This window comes from Prionailurus bengalensis, chromosome D3 (genome assembly GCF_016509475.1).
Source record: "Prionailurus bengalensis isolate Pbe53 chromosome D3, Fcat_Pben_1.1_paternal_pri, whole genome shotgun sequence".
In the NCBI taxonomy this organism is placed as follows: Eukaryota; Metazoa; Chordata; class Mammalia; order Carnivora; family Felidae; genus Prionailurus; species Prionailurus bengalensis.
In genome coordinates this window covers 22,736,070-22,749,326 of record NC_057356.1, presented here as the reverse complement: position 1 = coordinate 22,749,326, position 13,257 = coordinate 22,736,070, and the positions used below count along the sequence as shown (strand labels likewise).

The window sequence follows — 13,257 nt, the reverse complement described above, 5'->3', positions numbered from 1 at the left end:
TTGATCAAAATTTGAAGATGTGGAAACAGCCTAAGCATTTGTCAATAGATGAATGGATAAAGAAGATGTGGTATATGTGTGTAATATTCCATACACAGGGATAATGGGCCATTAAAAAAAAGAAAGAAAATTTGGCATTTGTGACATCATGGAGGAACCTAGAAGTTATTATGCTAAGTGAAATAAGACAGAGATAGACAAATACCATATGATTTCACTTATATGTGGGATCTAAAAAACAAATGAACAAACGAAAAAACAGATACAGACTCATAAATACCGAGAACAAACTGGTGGTTGCCAGAGGGGAGGTGTGTAGGGGAAGGGCAAAATAGGTGAAGGGGATTAAGAGGTATAAACTTCCACTAGCAGAATAGGGTTCAGTAAGTAATACTATAATAACTTTGTATGGTGAAAGATGGTACCTGTACTTACGGTGAGCATTTCATAATGTACGTAGTTGTTGAAGCACTATGTCTTACACTTGAAACTAATGTAAATTGTATGTTAGCTATACTTCAATTAAAAAATTTAATTTCCTCATTCCTTTGTATATAGCCTTGTCCTGGCAGGGAATTTGTAAACTAAAACTAAATATATTTAAAACTAAAACTGTAGTTTTAAACTAAAACTAATATATATTTTCTTTATATAATAACTAGCAGGGTAGCTATGCTTTTATTCTACCTGTTTTGCAAAATGGTATTCATTTCTTTCTGCTGTCCTTGGCCCCTAGGGGAGCATGTAACGTCAAGATTTAAAAACGAAGTGGAGCGGATGGGTTTTGATATGAACAACGCCTGGAGGATTTCCAATATCAATGAGAAGTATAAGTGAGTTGTATGGGACCCTGTGGACTGTGTTTCATAGCCAGTGCCTTTGCAGATACCCCAATTCTCATGTGGCAGAACATGTGAACTTAGACATTTTCTTTCAATAGAGATTTATTACATCTCACTGCAGGGTCTTCAGAGTACTTCTTGAGCCTTCTGTTCCCATTGCTCTCACTGGAGTGGAAAAGTGATCCTTAATAGGATTCTAGCTAGAAACTTCTTTTCCATCCCCTCCAGGCCTCTGTTCTTCCTGGTGCATGCATTTCCTGGGCAGTATTGTGTTCACAGGTAGGCCAGCAGTTTCCATTGTTCTCATCACCAATTGACCTCACTTTGGAGATAGAATCAGTGATCTCACAAGCGGTGATAAAACACTCAGCAGGGAATTTTTATGACAAATTTTACTCCAGATTCTATGAAATAGACGTTAAGTACTATTCTTTCTAACTTCATAGCTTTGATCATTTAATCATTAAATATTAATATAATCATTAAATATTTCCCATTACCTGTTTCCTTAAAAGGTGTAAGTACTTTGGTGTGGGGGAGGGCAGTTAACTACTATGATTTTGGTGATCCAGATTTCTATAAAACAAAAGAAGATTGTTCAAGAGATTTAAATTAATATTCTTAGGATTCCCTCTAGCAGTTGGAGGCATTAATCATTCCGTTTTTTGAGTTGTCTCAAATCATGATGGCTATTTTCCTGGTCTGTTTGTGGGTACCCATCAGAGCATTTCATTTTTAATTGGAAAAACTACAGCTAATTACTGTATGTAGCTCTTAACATGGACCTTGCCTAAGGAATTAAGAACCTTGGGGTGTTATGAAAAAAATGGGAGCTTTAGGTCTGTCGTACCTTTGCCTGGTCTCCATCACAAGATAAAGCAGAAAATGGAGGTGGAGACTGGAGGAGAGGCCTCAGAGAGCCTGAGACTACCAAGCCTACACAGGCTTTGCTCATGTGTAACTCACATTTCCTATGCTGGAAACTGCTTATTTACATGTGAACAGCTAGTGTTTGCTAAAGAGGTGACTACTAGATAGTGTCATACTTCTAGGACAAGGAATACAATGATCAGAATATTGGGTGAAGTCAGAAAACTGAATTAAGCTAAGCTTGTTGGGAAAAAATGAGTTCAAAAGTCAGTTGTTTTTCAAAATCCCTATTCAGTGTTGGTTTTAAAAATCAACTTTTGGGGCGCCTGGGTGGCGCAGTCGGTTAAGCGTCCGACTTCAGCCAGGTCACGATCTCGCGGTCCGTGAGTTCGAGCCCCGCGTCAGGCTCTGGGCTGATGGCTCAGAGCCTGGAGCCTGTTTCCGATTCTGTGTCTCCCTCTCTCTCTGCCCCTCCCCCGTTCATGCTCTGTCTCTCTCTGTCCCAAAAATAAATAAACGTTGAAAAAAAAAATACTTTAAAAATCAACTTTTGTCTTTGAGTCCACTGTTTCTACCTCAGAACCAGTCTTTAGGACATTGAAAAGTTCTTCCTACTACAAAGAAGGAGAGCTAAATTTACTCTTAAGTTTTAAACAAGACAAAAGAAATAAGACAAAAGAACAAAACTCATGGTTAGCACATTAACTATGGTCACCGTGTCGTGGTTGTTTTTAGGAGTTTATGGGAAAGTGTTAAGTTTGTAGAGCTACTCCTGGTCATAGATATTCTGTTGGTTTAGTGACTTTTAAATTCCTGATACTTAATCTTCTGGAAATTGAGAACAAGATGGAGGAGATATTTAGTGCAGAATGATCAAAACTCCCAATTCTTAAGCTACTTTGTGTTCTCTGCCTTTTCCCTTAATGCATAAGGCTAGGGCAGGGGAGTGGTGGTGCAGAAGGAGGAATTTGTATATTTTAGGATTTGGATTAAAAGTCCTCTTGCCTTTACTATTGAAAAGGAATATTGAAATACCCATAGAGGGACATTGTCCTGTAAGTGAAATACCTATCAGGAATAACTGCCTTTTAGGGCACCAGCTTGACTAGCATGAAGCTACTGGCTGCTTCTTAATGAAAGCAGAGCTTTTTCCCCCTGAGAATAATTCTGCAGTATGTTTTATAGAAATTGTGATGAACAGCTCATTCACATTACTAACTTGGATCAGTGGGGCTGTGATTATGTATGCAGGTGGCCTGTCCTGTGGTACTGTTTCTGCATACCCATGTCTGCCCCTGTTACCTATAATTAGGACACATCAAAGAATACATTAATAATCCTATAAGGTCTCTGGAAACTTGAAGTTGTGGGCTCTTGTCCTTCTTCACATGTTTCTCTTTGATAGAAGCCTGAAAGAGTGAGAGTCTGGTAGAGGTGATAGACTTTCCTTCTGTAGTTAGATTGGGCATTTACTTTGTATAGTTAGAAATTATCTATGTGTTTTTTTAAACAACAGAAAGTTACAGTGGAGTAACTGTCAACTCCCCTTATATATTACTGATGTTAAGATCAACAGATTCTCAAAGGCAGCAGGAGGTAGAACAGGCCATGGTAGTGTCACATGATATATACATAAGTAAACACTCAAGGCAACTGATTCTGCTGAATAGGCCAAGACTCAAGTAAAGCTCCTTATTTTTCAACTGGCTGTGGGGTAGCTTAATCAACATCCTTAACTGTGGTTCACCTAGTGTTTCTCCTTCTTTCTCTCTGTCTTCTTCTCCCACTCCCTCTTTCTCACCTTTCTCATTAGGCTATGTGGTAGCTATCCACAGGAGCTCATAGTGCCTGCCTGGATCACTGATAAAGAACTAGAGAGTGTAGCAAGCTTCAGGTCCTGGAAGCGCATCCCTGCTGTCGTCTATAGGTAAGTAAGCCTGGCCAGGCCCATCTTGGTCTGGTGTTACTCTCCACTGCATGAGGTGTGCTGCCTCTGCTGTTGCTAACCTGGGAAGGGAGGCAAGGGTTCAGAGAACTTTCCAGGCAGTTCTGTGCTACCTTATTGTAAAATCCACTCTTACAGTGACACACCAGTGTTTACTGCATCCAGCACACTTGCTGATGGTTTATTTGGTAAGAAAATTTTAATAGAAAAGTGGCTTGTCTTGCTATTTTAAATATACTTCTGACATTCTATGGAAGATAATATGCTTAATATTCAGCATTTAGCTTCAGATGTTGGCCTTTGGATTGAGAGAGATGAGTTCCAGAAAGTGAGAATTGGGAGTATAGAATTGAGTCATTTGCGACAGTCTTTGTGGTTGAAACTTCAACACATGAAAGAGTTCTGCTTTAAGAGGGAGCATTTGAAGAGGAAGGCTAGGGCTTTGCCAGGTAGAAGATCTCAGAGATGAAAGGCTTGAGAGCCAAGGGAGCAAGTCTGGAAGGGGGATGGTAGTGTGAATGAGCAGAGGTTTTGGAGTTCAGGTCTTTTCACTAATACTCCTTGCTAAGGCACTTAAAATAAATTGCCTAACTGGCCTCAGCCTGTTCCTAATTAGTAAAGTGGGAGTGATGTTCTTACTTTACAGGTATCCTGTGCCTCCTAAATGAATCTGTATATACTGGGCTTCTCTCAGCAGAGTAGGTTGTATTCCTGGGGGTTGCTTTTATAATTCATTGAGGAGCTCACTTCTCAAGGACTCATGTTAAGATTTTAAGAAAGCATTCCCTCTTATTTTGAAACTGCTTCACATGTCATCTCTTTGTAATATTTACATTCTCTATTTCATTTTCCCAGTTTACAGACTTTTAGGGCTTTCCTTGAATTTGGGCCAAACCAGTGGGGCTTAGTTAGAGACTCTTTCATGCCAGGAGGCATTCCATTGAAATATTGAGTTTGTATAGGAAGGGATTTATCTCCTTGTGGAATTTCCACTGAGGTAACCAGCTTGTTCATGTAGTCCACTGATGGCAGTTATGATGGCCATCCTGAATAGAGATGAAGAAGTATTTGTTTCTGGCCCAGTAGAATCTGTTAAATTTTCAATCTCAATTTTCATCACTGTTGTTTTCAAACACCCCTAGAAAAATAGGTCACCAAATTTACCTATCACTCAAGTGGCAGGGATGACACAGGAATTACAGAGCAGGGAGAGCTGAAAGGATTTGCATCTTATCAGTGATGGGCCCAGCTCAAATAGGGAAAGCAGCCAGCTGCTGCTCTGTGGCCAACAGCTGTGTTAGATCAGCAGCCCTGGCATTTGTAGGGTTTGTTGACTTTGAGAATGAGGGCAAAGAACTGTCACCGGGCTTTAGGTGAATTGTTGGTAGAGAGGCCTGTAAGTGCGAATTAAAGAAAAACTTTTTAGAATAAACATGGGAAACCTTTCTTCCCTTCTAAAATTTATTCTAGAGGGCACAAACCATAGGGTTTTTTCCCAATCCTTTCTAGAGACCATAGAGTATATATAAATGAAATTTTTATTTCCAATTTCTCTGAGAAAATCTCTCAAAGGATTACAAATGACAGTTCCTTAGTATAGTTACATAAAATCAGGCTTCTAGGAACTAGCCTCTGTTTTGGAAAATGTGTCTTGTATCTCTGAGCCCCTAACTGGGTTGTTAAATTATTGGGGAGCTTTGTCAGGGGTATGTTGAAGAATGTTCTGGAGATACTCTTTCACTCTCTGCTTTGCCAGCCCAAGTGGCAAGATACTTCCGAAACCAGCATACATTTATGGAATTTAGTTGTCTATAGACTGCAGTAATGATTCCTGAGGTTGCTAGCAGCAGTTACCTGACAGCACCACGCTGAACCAGCGCCTGATTTGTGTTTTTTCCCCACTGTGATGAGAGAGTGTTTAATTGGATTGATCACTGAAGACAGAGATGGTACAAAGGGCATCCATCTGTAGTGCAAATCACAGTTCCCCTCTTCGTGCAGAGTGGTTATTAGAAATTTCTAGTCATTTAGAGAGCTTGCCCAACACTAACTTAGGGATAGTTTAAATATGTATGTGTTTCTATATAAAATTGAAGCCTCTGTGTTCAGTAGGGGACTCATCCATTTGGATATCTTAATTTTTATACTTTTTCCTGATTTTTTGTTAAAATGGTAGAAATATTCTTTAGTGATTTTTAGCTGTATTGCTTTAGTTCTTGATCATGTGGTCTGAAGCATTTTAGAAGACTGCAGAAAACTGCTTAGTGCAACAGCTCAGTTGCAGTCTAGCTGTAAAGTACCATTACCCTTAAAACCCAAGATCCAAGCTGAAGAGTGCCATCTTGTGTTCCTCTTGGGCACTGTTGGGAAGCATTGCAGAGAAAGAGGATGCTCGGAAAGGCCCCGCCAGCCTCTTTTGTGAAGGTTTGGCATCAGTCGGCTCAGTTGTTATCAGTGCCTATTATATATACTAGTTGGTATTTTAGGGATTCGTGAGGTTCTATTTCCAGTCGGGCTCCTTTCAGCAGGTGAGCCGGTTGAGCATATTGGCAATATACAAGTTGTTTCCTTGTCTCTCTCTGTGAGGGAGGATCTAAAAACTACAAGCAAACTGATGGTTCCAATGGAATTTGGTCATTGCCAAATTTAATTGGCTGTTCATGAGCTTTAGGATTAATAACAAAAATCTTTCTTACATTGTTCCTTGAAGATGTCACATAGATTCAATAGTATGTTTTATTTACATCCATCTGTATGTTAAATATGTGTTATGTGTGTGCATGCATGTGTATGTGTTTAGATTTTAATGGGAGGTAAGAAATTGATAGTTCCCCCCAGGATATAGGATTGGGGGACATTTAATTTTTTTGCTTACTAACTTCTTACTCTTCTTAGTTTTCTAATCAAAGGATTACTTTTATAACTTTTTGAAAACCACTTTAAGATTGTCACATACAGTTCACCCTTTTAATGCGTTCAGTTTGATTTTTTTTTTTTTTTTTTTTTTTTGCGTATTCACAGAGTTGTGCAACCATCACTACAGTCAGTTTTAGTACACCTTTACCACCTCAGAAAGAAACTCCAGATCCATTAGTAGTCACTCTTTATTCCCTCCCTCCCCAAGCCCCCTACCCCAGGTTGCTAGTAATCTACTTTGCCACTATAGATTTGCCTATTCTGGACACTTCTAATAGAATCATACCATATGTGAACTTTTGTGACTAACTTCTTTCACTTAGCATAACATACTCCAGGTTCACCCATGGTATAGCATTTATTGGAACTTTGTACCTTTTGATTGCCAAATCTTTTATAACTTTTTAATTGCTAAAATCACCTAAATTCCTAATGAGGAAAATACTGGGTTTTAATAGCATCTTGAAGTAGTCTTTTGAGTAAGATTTCTGGTCTTAACTTCTTAAGAAAGAATCTGTTGGAGTATAGCTCATTGAGCTATCTGCCTATAATAAGAGCAGTTTGTGAGTCATGAAATCTCAGGGGATTTTGTAGAGTAGTCCACTGTGGGTCAGGTAAGTGTTTGAGTCCCAAAGGTGGGATCTTGTTTTGAAAAGAATCTCCAAAGCCAACCATAAGTGCACAGTTGCTGCAGTGGGGCCCTCAGAAGTTGGTGTGAAAACAAATTTTCCTGTTTCAGCATCTGTTATGCCAGGATTTTCAGGGGCAGTATTAAAAAGGAGAGATTAGTGTTTCATTATTGAGTAGCAGAATTAGTGTAGTATTTGTAGATTATTTCTTACCTGATTTTCCAAAAATAAATTTTAAGAGTCAAACATTTACTTTATGCATATTAATTTGTTTTTTTCTAAGAGAACACGTTTATCATTTTGTTGGTAACTCTACAAAGGTTTCTAAAATAGTACAGTATTTGAGAAAGATCCAGATAGGTTTTGTTGTTTGTTCCTGTTGCTATAGAAGATTTCTGCCCTTAGATGACTTGAAGCTAACTTTATATCACTTTCACTTACCTGTATTCAAGCTCTTCATTAATGCATTTAAAATCTACTACCTTACTTTTTGTGTGAGCACAGAGCATCTGAATGGGACCACTGAGATGGGTATAGTTGTTGTATGTTGTTGCTTGTGCAGGCACCAGAGCAATGGAGCTGTCATTGCCCGCTGTGGACAGCCGGAGGTCAGCTGGTGGGGCTGGCGAAATGCTGATGATGAGCATCTGGTGCAGTCAGTAGCCAAAGCTTGTGCCTCTGATTCCCGATCAAGTGGCAGCAGGCTGTCAACTAGGAACAGTTCTCGAGACTTTCCAAATGCAGGAGACCTTTCCGATGTGGAGTTTGGTAAGATGCTCCCTAGACCAATGGCACCAATTTTTATAGTGTCTTGTGAGAACTTTTTCTTGAAATGGCCTTCTTGTAAGACATAGAATCTGTTTCATAGGAGAGAGCAGGCAAAGCTTTAATTGATAGGATTATTTGAGGAGTCACACATCTTGACAAAGAACCAGAAGACTCTTTAAGACTTGGCTTACTAGGACTAGAGTGTTGGTTGTCTTTCTTGTCACTGTGACAAGAATGGAGTATATACGCGATAGGGGACCTGGAGTGTCTCCAGACCATAGCAGGAGACACCAGCCTTCATTAAAGGAGTACACATGTAGAAATGAGATAAAGGAGGTTATAGGAAGAAGTCCTGTGTATCAAGCGTTCTTGTTAGGTGGGCCTCACTTAATTGAGGTTTTGTTTGTTCTGTTATTATAAAAGGTGTTTTTGGCTCTTATTTTGCACAATTCTGGGAGAGATGGGTTCATTCAGTTTTTCATCCCCACTCCTGATGTTCCTAGATTCTTCTCTGTCCAATGCTTCGGGAGCAGAAAGTTTAGCCATCCAACCGCAGAAGCTTTTGATCTTGGATGCACGCTCCTATGCAGCAGCGGTGGCAAACCGAGCCAAAGGAGGAGGCTGTGAATGCCCAGGTGAGGTGTACAGTGCTCTGTCCCATAACACTCTGTTCTTGTGAGCTCAGCTCATGCCCAGTTGGGTCTTAGTTCTCATTTTGAAATGAATGGCAAACCGTGTTGAGAGAGCCAGAACTGTTTGGATTCTTAACGCTGTAGTTTCTTTTCAGGGAAGAAACAGAGGATGAGGTGCATTGAAACCAAATAATCGGTTATTTTCCCAACCTTTAAGTGATGATAATTAATTAATAAATAAATAAATAAATTAATTAATTAATTAATTAAAAAAAAATAAAAAGTAAGTCCTCCCCTGTAGTAAGTAAGGCCTATTCATGTTTGCAAGTTGCTTCTTTAAGTGGCTCAATTTCTCAGCCTTCTGAAAGCTTTTTGTTGCCTTTGACAGTAGGTTTACTCATTACTGACCTCACAGGAAACTCCCATATGGCTTCTACATAGAAAACCTGAGGTGGGAATTGAAGCAGCAAATACTGAATTCTAGCAAAGCACCTCTGTCCTGACCTGTAGCATCCCTACTATTTGAATGCTGGCTTTCTCCAAGAAGGAATCCCTTTAGTGCCAGATGTGTGCTGATGGAGCAAGTAGTGGCACCAAGCTCCTTATTCAGATGTGATTTAAACTGGAAGTTAAAAGCGGTTGACCCAAGGTGAAATTTGAATGCATAAAACGCATTGTTCTGCCAGCTTCTTTTCAAAGAAATTCCAGAGCTACAAGTTAGAAATGTCCCCAGAAGTAAACCTGGGGTCAGATGGAAAGATGTAGATCTTTAAAAAAAAAAAAAAAAGAAAGAAAGAAAGAAAGCTTGTTTTATGTCCATATCTTCACGAATCTTCCTTTTTGCAAAAACAGCTAAAATTCAAGCACCGTTTCCTCTCATAAAGGACTGGACTAATAGGCATCAAAACATTTCAGTTTCATTAGTCAGCAGCTATAGTGGGTTTGTTTTATAGCCAGTTTGCTGCTTTTAAATTTGGCCATGTGGGCTTTAAATTTAACATATTTTTGTTCTTTTTATTGTTATTCTCTGCAGAGTATTACCCGAACTGTGAAGTAGTGTTTATGGGGATGGCAAATATTCATTCAATCCGGAGGAGTTTTCAGTCTCTGCGGTTGCTGTGCACACAGATGCCTGATCCGGGAAAGTAAGACCTTGGCCTTAGCTTTAATTTTGTGTTGCTTTTTTCAAAAAGTGAGTTTAGAGGTGTCTTTTCTTCTGTTTCTTGATACACTTCAGTTTTACTTTCAGTCCCTGTAGGCATTCTGCTTTCTGTGTTAGCACAAGCACACAAAAGAGATGCTGGAGAAACATCTAGCCCTTTGAAAGGTTTAAAGATGTGGAGCACAGAACAGATCTCAGTCCTCAGAAAAGCACTACCTTCTTCTTTTTCCTGGGATCTCTTCCTTCTCTTCTACATTGTTTTTGGCTTATTTTTAATTCTTTGGTTTTTGACCTCTTGCAGTGACACCTGCCTTAAGCTGGGATGTTTTACCTTGAAGAGTCAAAGTTTATTCATCATGTTCTAAAAAGGGTTAAGCTGTCTTTAAACCTTCTGTTAGGGGAGTTCCTTTTACATTTCCTTCTGATTCCTAAACTACCTCCTCTTACATACTAAGAGCATTACCAGATTTTTATTGCTTATTAAAAATGAATGGCTGGCATTTGCAGTGAGATAGGTGAATTAACACCCCCGCCTCTCAAGGGAACTGATTACTGATTGAATACGAGATAAATTAGCAAGAATCCTCTGTAAAACAAATGTGGACAGATAAATATTTAAAAGTCCTCGTTTTACTATTTCAGGAAGCCAAAAATGGTGCAGAGAAGACAGAATTTTCTCTTTTCTTTGTGTTGGAGCCCATAGCTATTTCCCTGGGTTCTGTCCAGTAGATCTCCTGATCACATCAAGTTTTGCAGAATTCCTTGATTTATTGAGCCAAATGGCTGCCTGAACCACTTGTACTAACTCCTGGTAGCAAATGATTAAATTCATCACAGTTGGAAAAAGCCCAGAGGGTGAAGCAGTTGTCCTTGGGGAAAAGCCTGAGCAAAGGAATGAGTTTGCTGCTCTGCTTTGGGGATTAGGAGCTTGTATCTGCTACACATTTACAGAACCCGGCTAGCAGTACTCTCATCTCCAAAGGTGGGGCACTGAAAGAGCCTGGTTGAGGACTCACAAGATCTGCCACTAATTGACTCTGTGACTTTGGCCAAATGGCTAAATTACTGTGGGTATCAGTTTTCCTATTTATAAAATGAAAGGGATAGAATCAACACTACCTCATCTCAAATATCTGTATTTTAAAATTCTTTATTTAAAAGCTATTTTTTAAACTCAGAGTCAGAAAGATGTAATTGGCCCATACCTGGTCAAAAGGAATGTCTGGGGATTTTATTAAGGAAAAAGGTAATGCTTTGCCTGTTTTGTGGCAGCAAATCATAAGGCAGTACTGAAGCCTCCCTTGTGGGTAAAAAGAAGCCCTGGCAGTGGTGGGATCAGCTATAAGCAAGCCTCTCCACACCTGTTGGAGGCCGTGGAGGGCTAGAGAATTGTGTGTTTCTGCTCCAGTTTGGGAATCGAACAAGGGAGTGTGGAGTGTCTCAGAACCTCCCTGGTTAGCTGATTGTGGGGGTAGTGTAGGCATGTTCTTGCCTAGAGTTGGCAGAAGGCTTCTCAGAGCCCCCTGACGGAAGTATTTATTCCCTCCTTTGATTTAGTGTTTGAAGGGCTAGACTGCTGTCTTAACTACAAATATGATCACATTTTGGAGAAATTAGAGCTTTTTGGGGGTGGGTATGTAAGGAGTGGAATTCATGACATGCACAAGGAACAAAATGTCAATATAGTTTAAAAAAAAAAAAAAATCAGTTTGTGATTACTCCCAAGCAGTAATTCTTGGGATCAGGTATCTCTTGAAGGTGTTTTCGAAAGAAGGTTCTTCTAGATCCCTGCTGAATCCAGTCTATATTAAGTCCAGTAATACTATGTAGCCATTACTGTACTAATTTGTATGAATCTTAAGTCATTAGTATGGGCCAACCCAGTTTTAGTCAATAGAAATTCAAGATTTTAGTGGGTGTTAGGGTGTAGGGAGCAGGTGCTGTTGTCTGCTATTTTTAAATGTGGCATCTGGCTTACATCCCCTTATAGACACATTTGTATTGTATGTGTGTTATTTGTGTATGTATATATATGTGTGTGTATACACACACATGACAAGTTTTTGAGAACTTGTTGGGTATAGTTGCTGATCATTAAATATAAGTACTTACTGTTTTATAATGTCTGAATAGCTGCATTTCCTTCAGGAGAAGACTCCAGAAAATTACTCTTCCTATACTGGGTTATATAACTACCATGGACTGAAAAATATTAAATGTTAATTGTCATAAGTTAGCCATAAGATTTCTGGAAAAAATTCCTATTATTGTCTTGTTTCTGAAGCTGCCCTCTATTGCATAGTAGAGCTTAGGCCTTATCTTTGTACATGCTTTGTAAAGACAGAGGTTGTTTTATTTTGGCAGTGTTTTATTTGGAGGGAAAAATCCTTGGGAATTGCTTCTTAATTTCATGGCTATTTGGCATGATGCAGTAAATCATACAAATCAGGATTTCCTCATCCTCCTTTTTTTTTTTTTTTTGAAAGAGAGCAAGCATGCATGGGGGGAGGGGCAGAGGGAGAGCAAGAGAATCTTAAGCAGGTGGCACATTCAGCATGGAGCCCTGATGTGGGGCTTGATTCCATGATGCTGGGATTGTGACCTGAGCTGAAATCAGGAGTCAGATGCTCAACTGACTGAGCCACCCAGGCACCCTTCCTTATCCCCTTCTGTTTTTATTTTTATAGTTGGCTCTCAGCTCTTGAAGGCACAAAATGGCTCCATCACCTGTCTGTGCTTCTGAAGTCAGCACTTCTGGTAGTGCATGCTGTGGATCGTGATCAGCGGCCAGTACTAGCACATTGCTCAGATGGCTGGGACCGCACTCCCCAGATTGTGGCATTGGCTAAGCTCTTGCTGGATCCTTATTACCGAACCATAGAGGTGGGTGCATCCAAAGAGTAGGATTTGGTACTTCAGTACAAGTGGGGGAAACCTTGGAGGGTTTTATGATCAGTTTTGGTCTTGGTGGTTAAGTCTAAAGAAAATGAAATTTGTTTTTAAATCTTTCATCCTTTACCTTGAGCTAACTTGTGGTGGTGCCTGCCATCATTCTTGTGCCATTTTATAAAATGGAGCAGATTGTGGATAACAAGGTATTGAGAATACAGATGTGTTTTCCTTTGCACTCTGTCTACTTGGAAAAGTTTTGGCTACCCCCGGAAAATGGGGCTTCTGTAAAAGAATCTTGGCATGCTTATTATGGTAATAATGGGTCCAGATATCACTACAGTGTTCTGTGAAGAAAGCCCTACTCTGAAAGAACCACATGTTGGGTTAGAGATGTAAGAAAAATCATAAAGGTTTCCTAAAATAGATGTAAATCTGGAATGGGGAAAGATTTTAGAAACAATACTTTCTTTGTAAGTATAACACAAAATACAGAACTAAAAAATTAGAAAAAAATGTGGCTTTTGTATAGTGAATGAAAGAGGCTAAAAAGTATAGACTCAAGAAAGGCTCAGATAAATGCTTAGTACCCTTTTGATGATTA

At 39.4% G+C, this 13,257-nt stretch overlaps 1 protein-coding gene and 1 long non-coding RNA gene across 19 annotated transcripts in view; one reads left to right on the top strand and one right to left on the bottom strand.

Annotated features, from left to right (window-relative positions):
* The window catches only part of MTMR3 (myotubularin related protein 3), a 146,518-nt gene that overhangs the window by 119,201 nt on the left and 14,060 nt on the right, over positions 1-13,257 (top strand). For all 18 annotated transcript variants that reach the window (XM_043559301.1, XM_043559308.1, XM_043559306.1 and 15 more), the window contains 6 exons: positions 737-833; positions 3,526-3,639; positions 7,765-7,970; positions 8,474-8,605; positions 9,636-9,747; positions 12,452-12,647. In XM_043559301.1, the coding sequence (XP_043415236.1) occupies positions 737-833; positions 3,526-3,639; positions 7,765-7,970; positions 8,474-8,605; positions 9,636-9,747; positions 12,452-12,647 (857 nt within the window). The remainder of the gene's footprint in view (positions 1-736; positions 834-3,525; positions 3,640-7,764; positions 7,971-8,473; positions 8,606-9,635; positions 9,748-12,451; positions 12,648-13,257) is intronic.
* LOC122471001 overlaps positions 3,634-13,257 on the bottom strand; it is a 37,407-nt gene continuing 27,783 nt past the window's right edge. The window contains exon 3 of the long non-coding RNA XR_006294053.1: positions 3,634-5,051. This is a non-coding gene — a long non-coding RNA (uncharacterized LOC122471001). The remainder of the gene's footprint in view (positions 5,052-13,257) is intronic.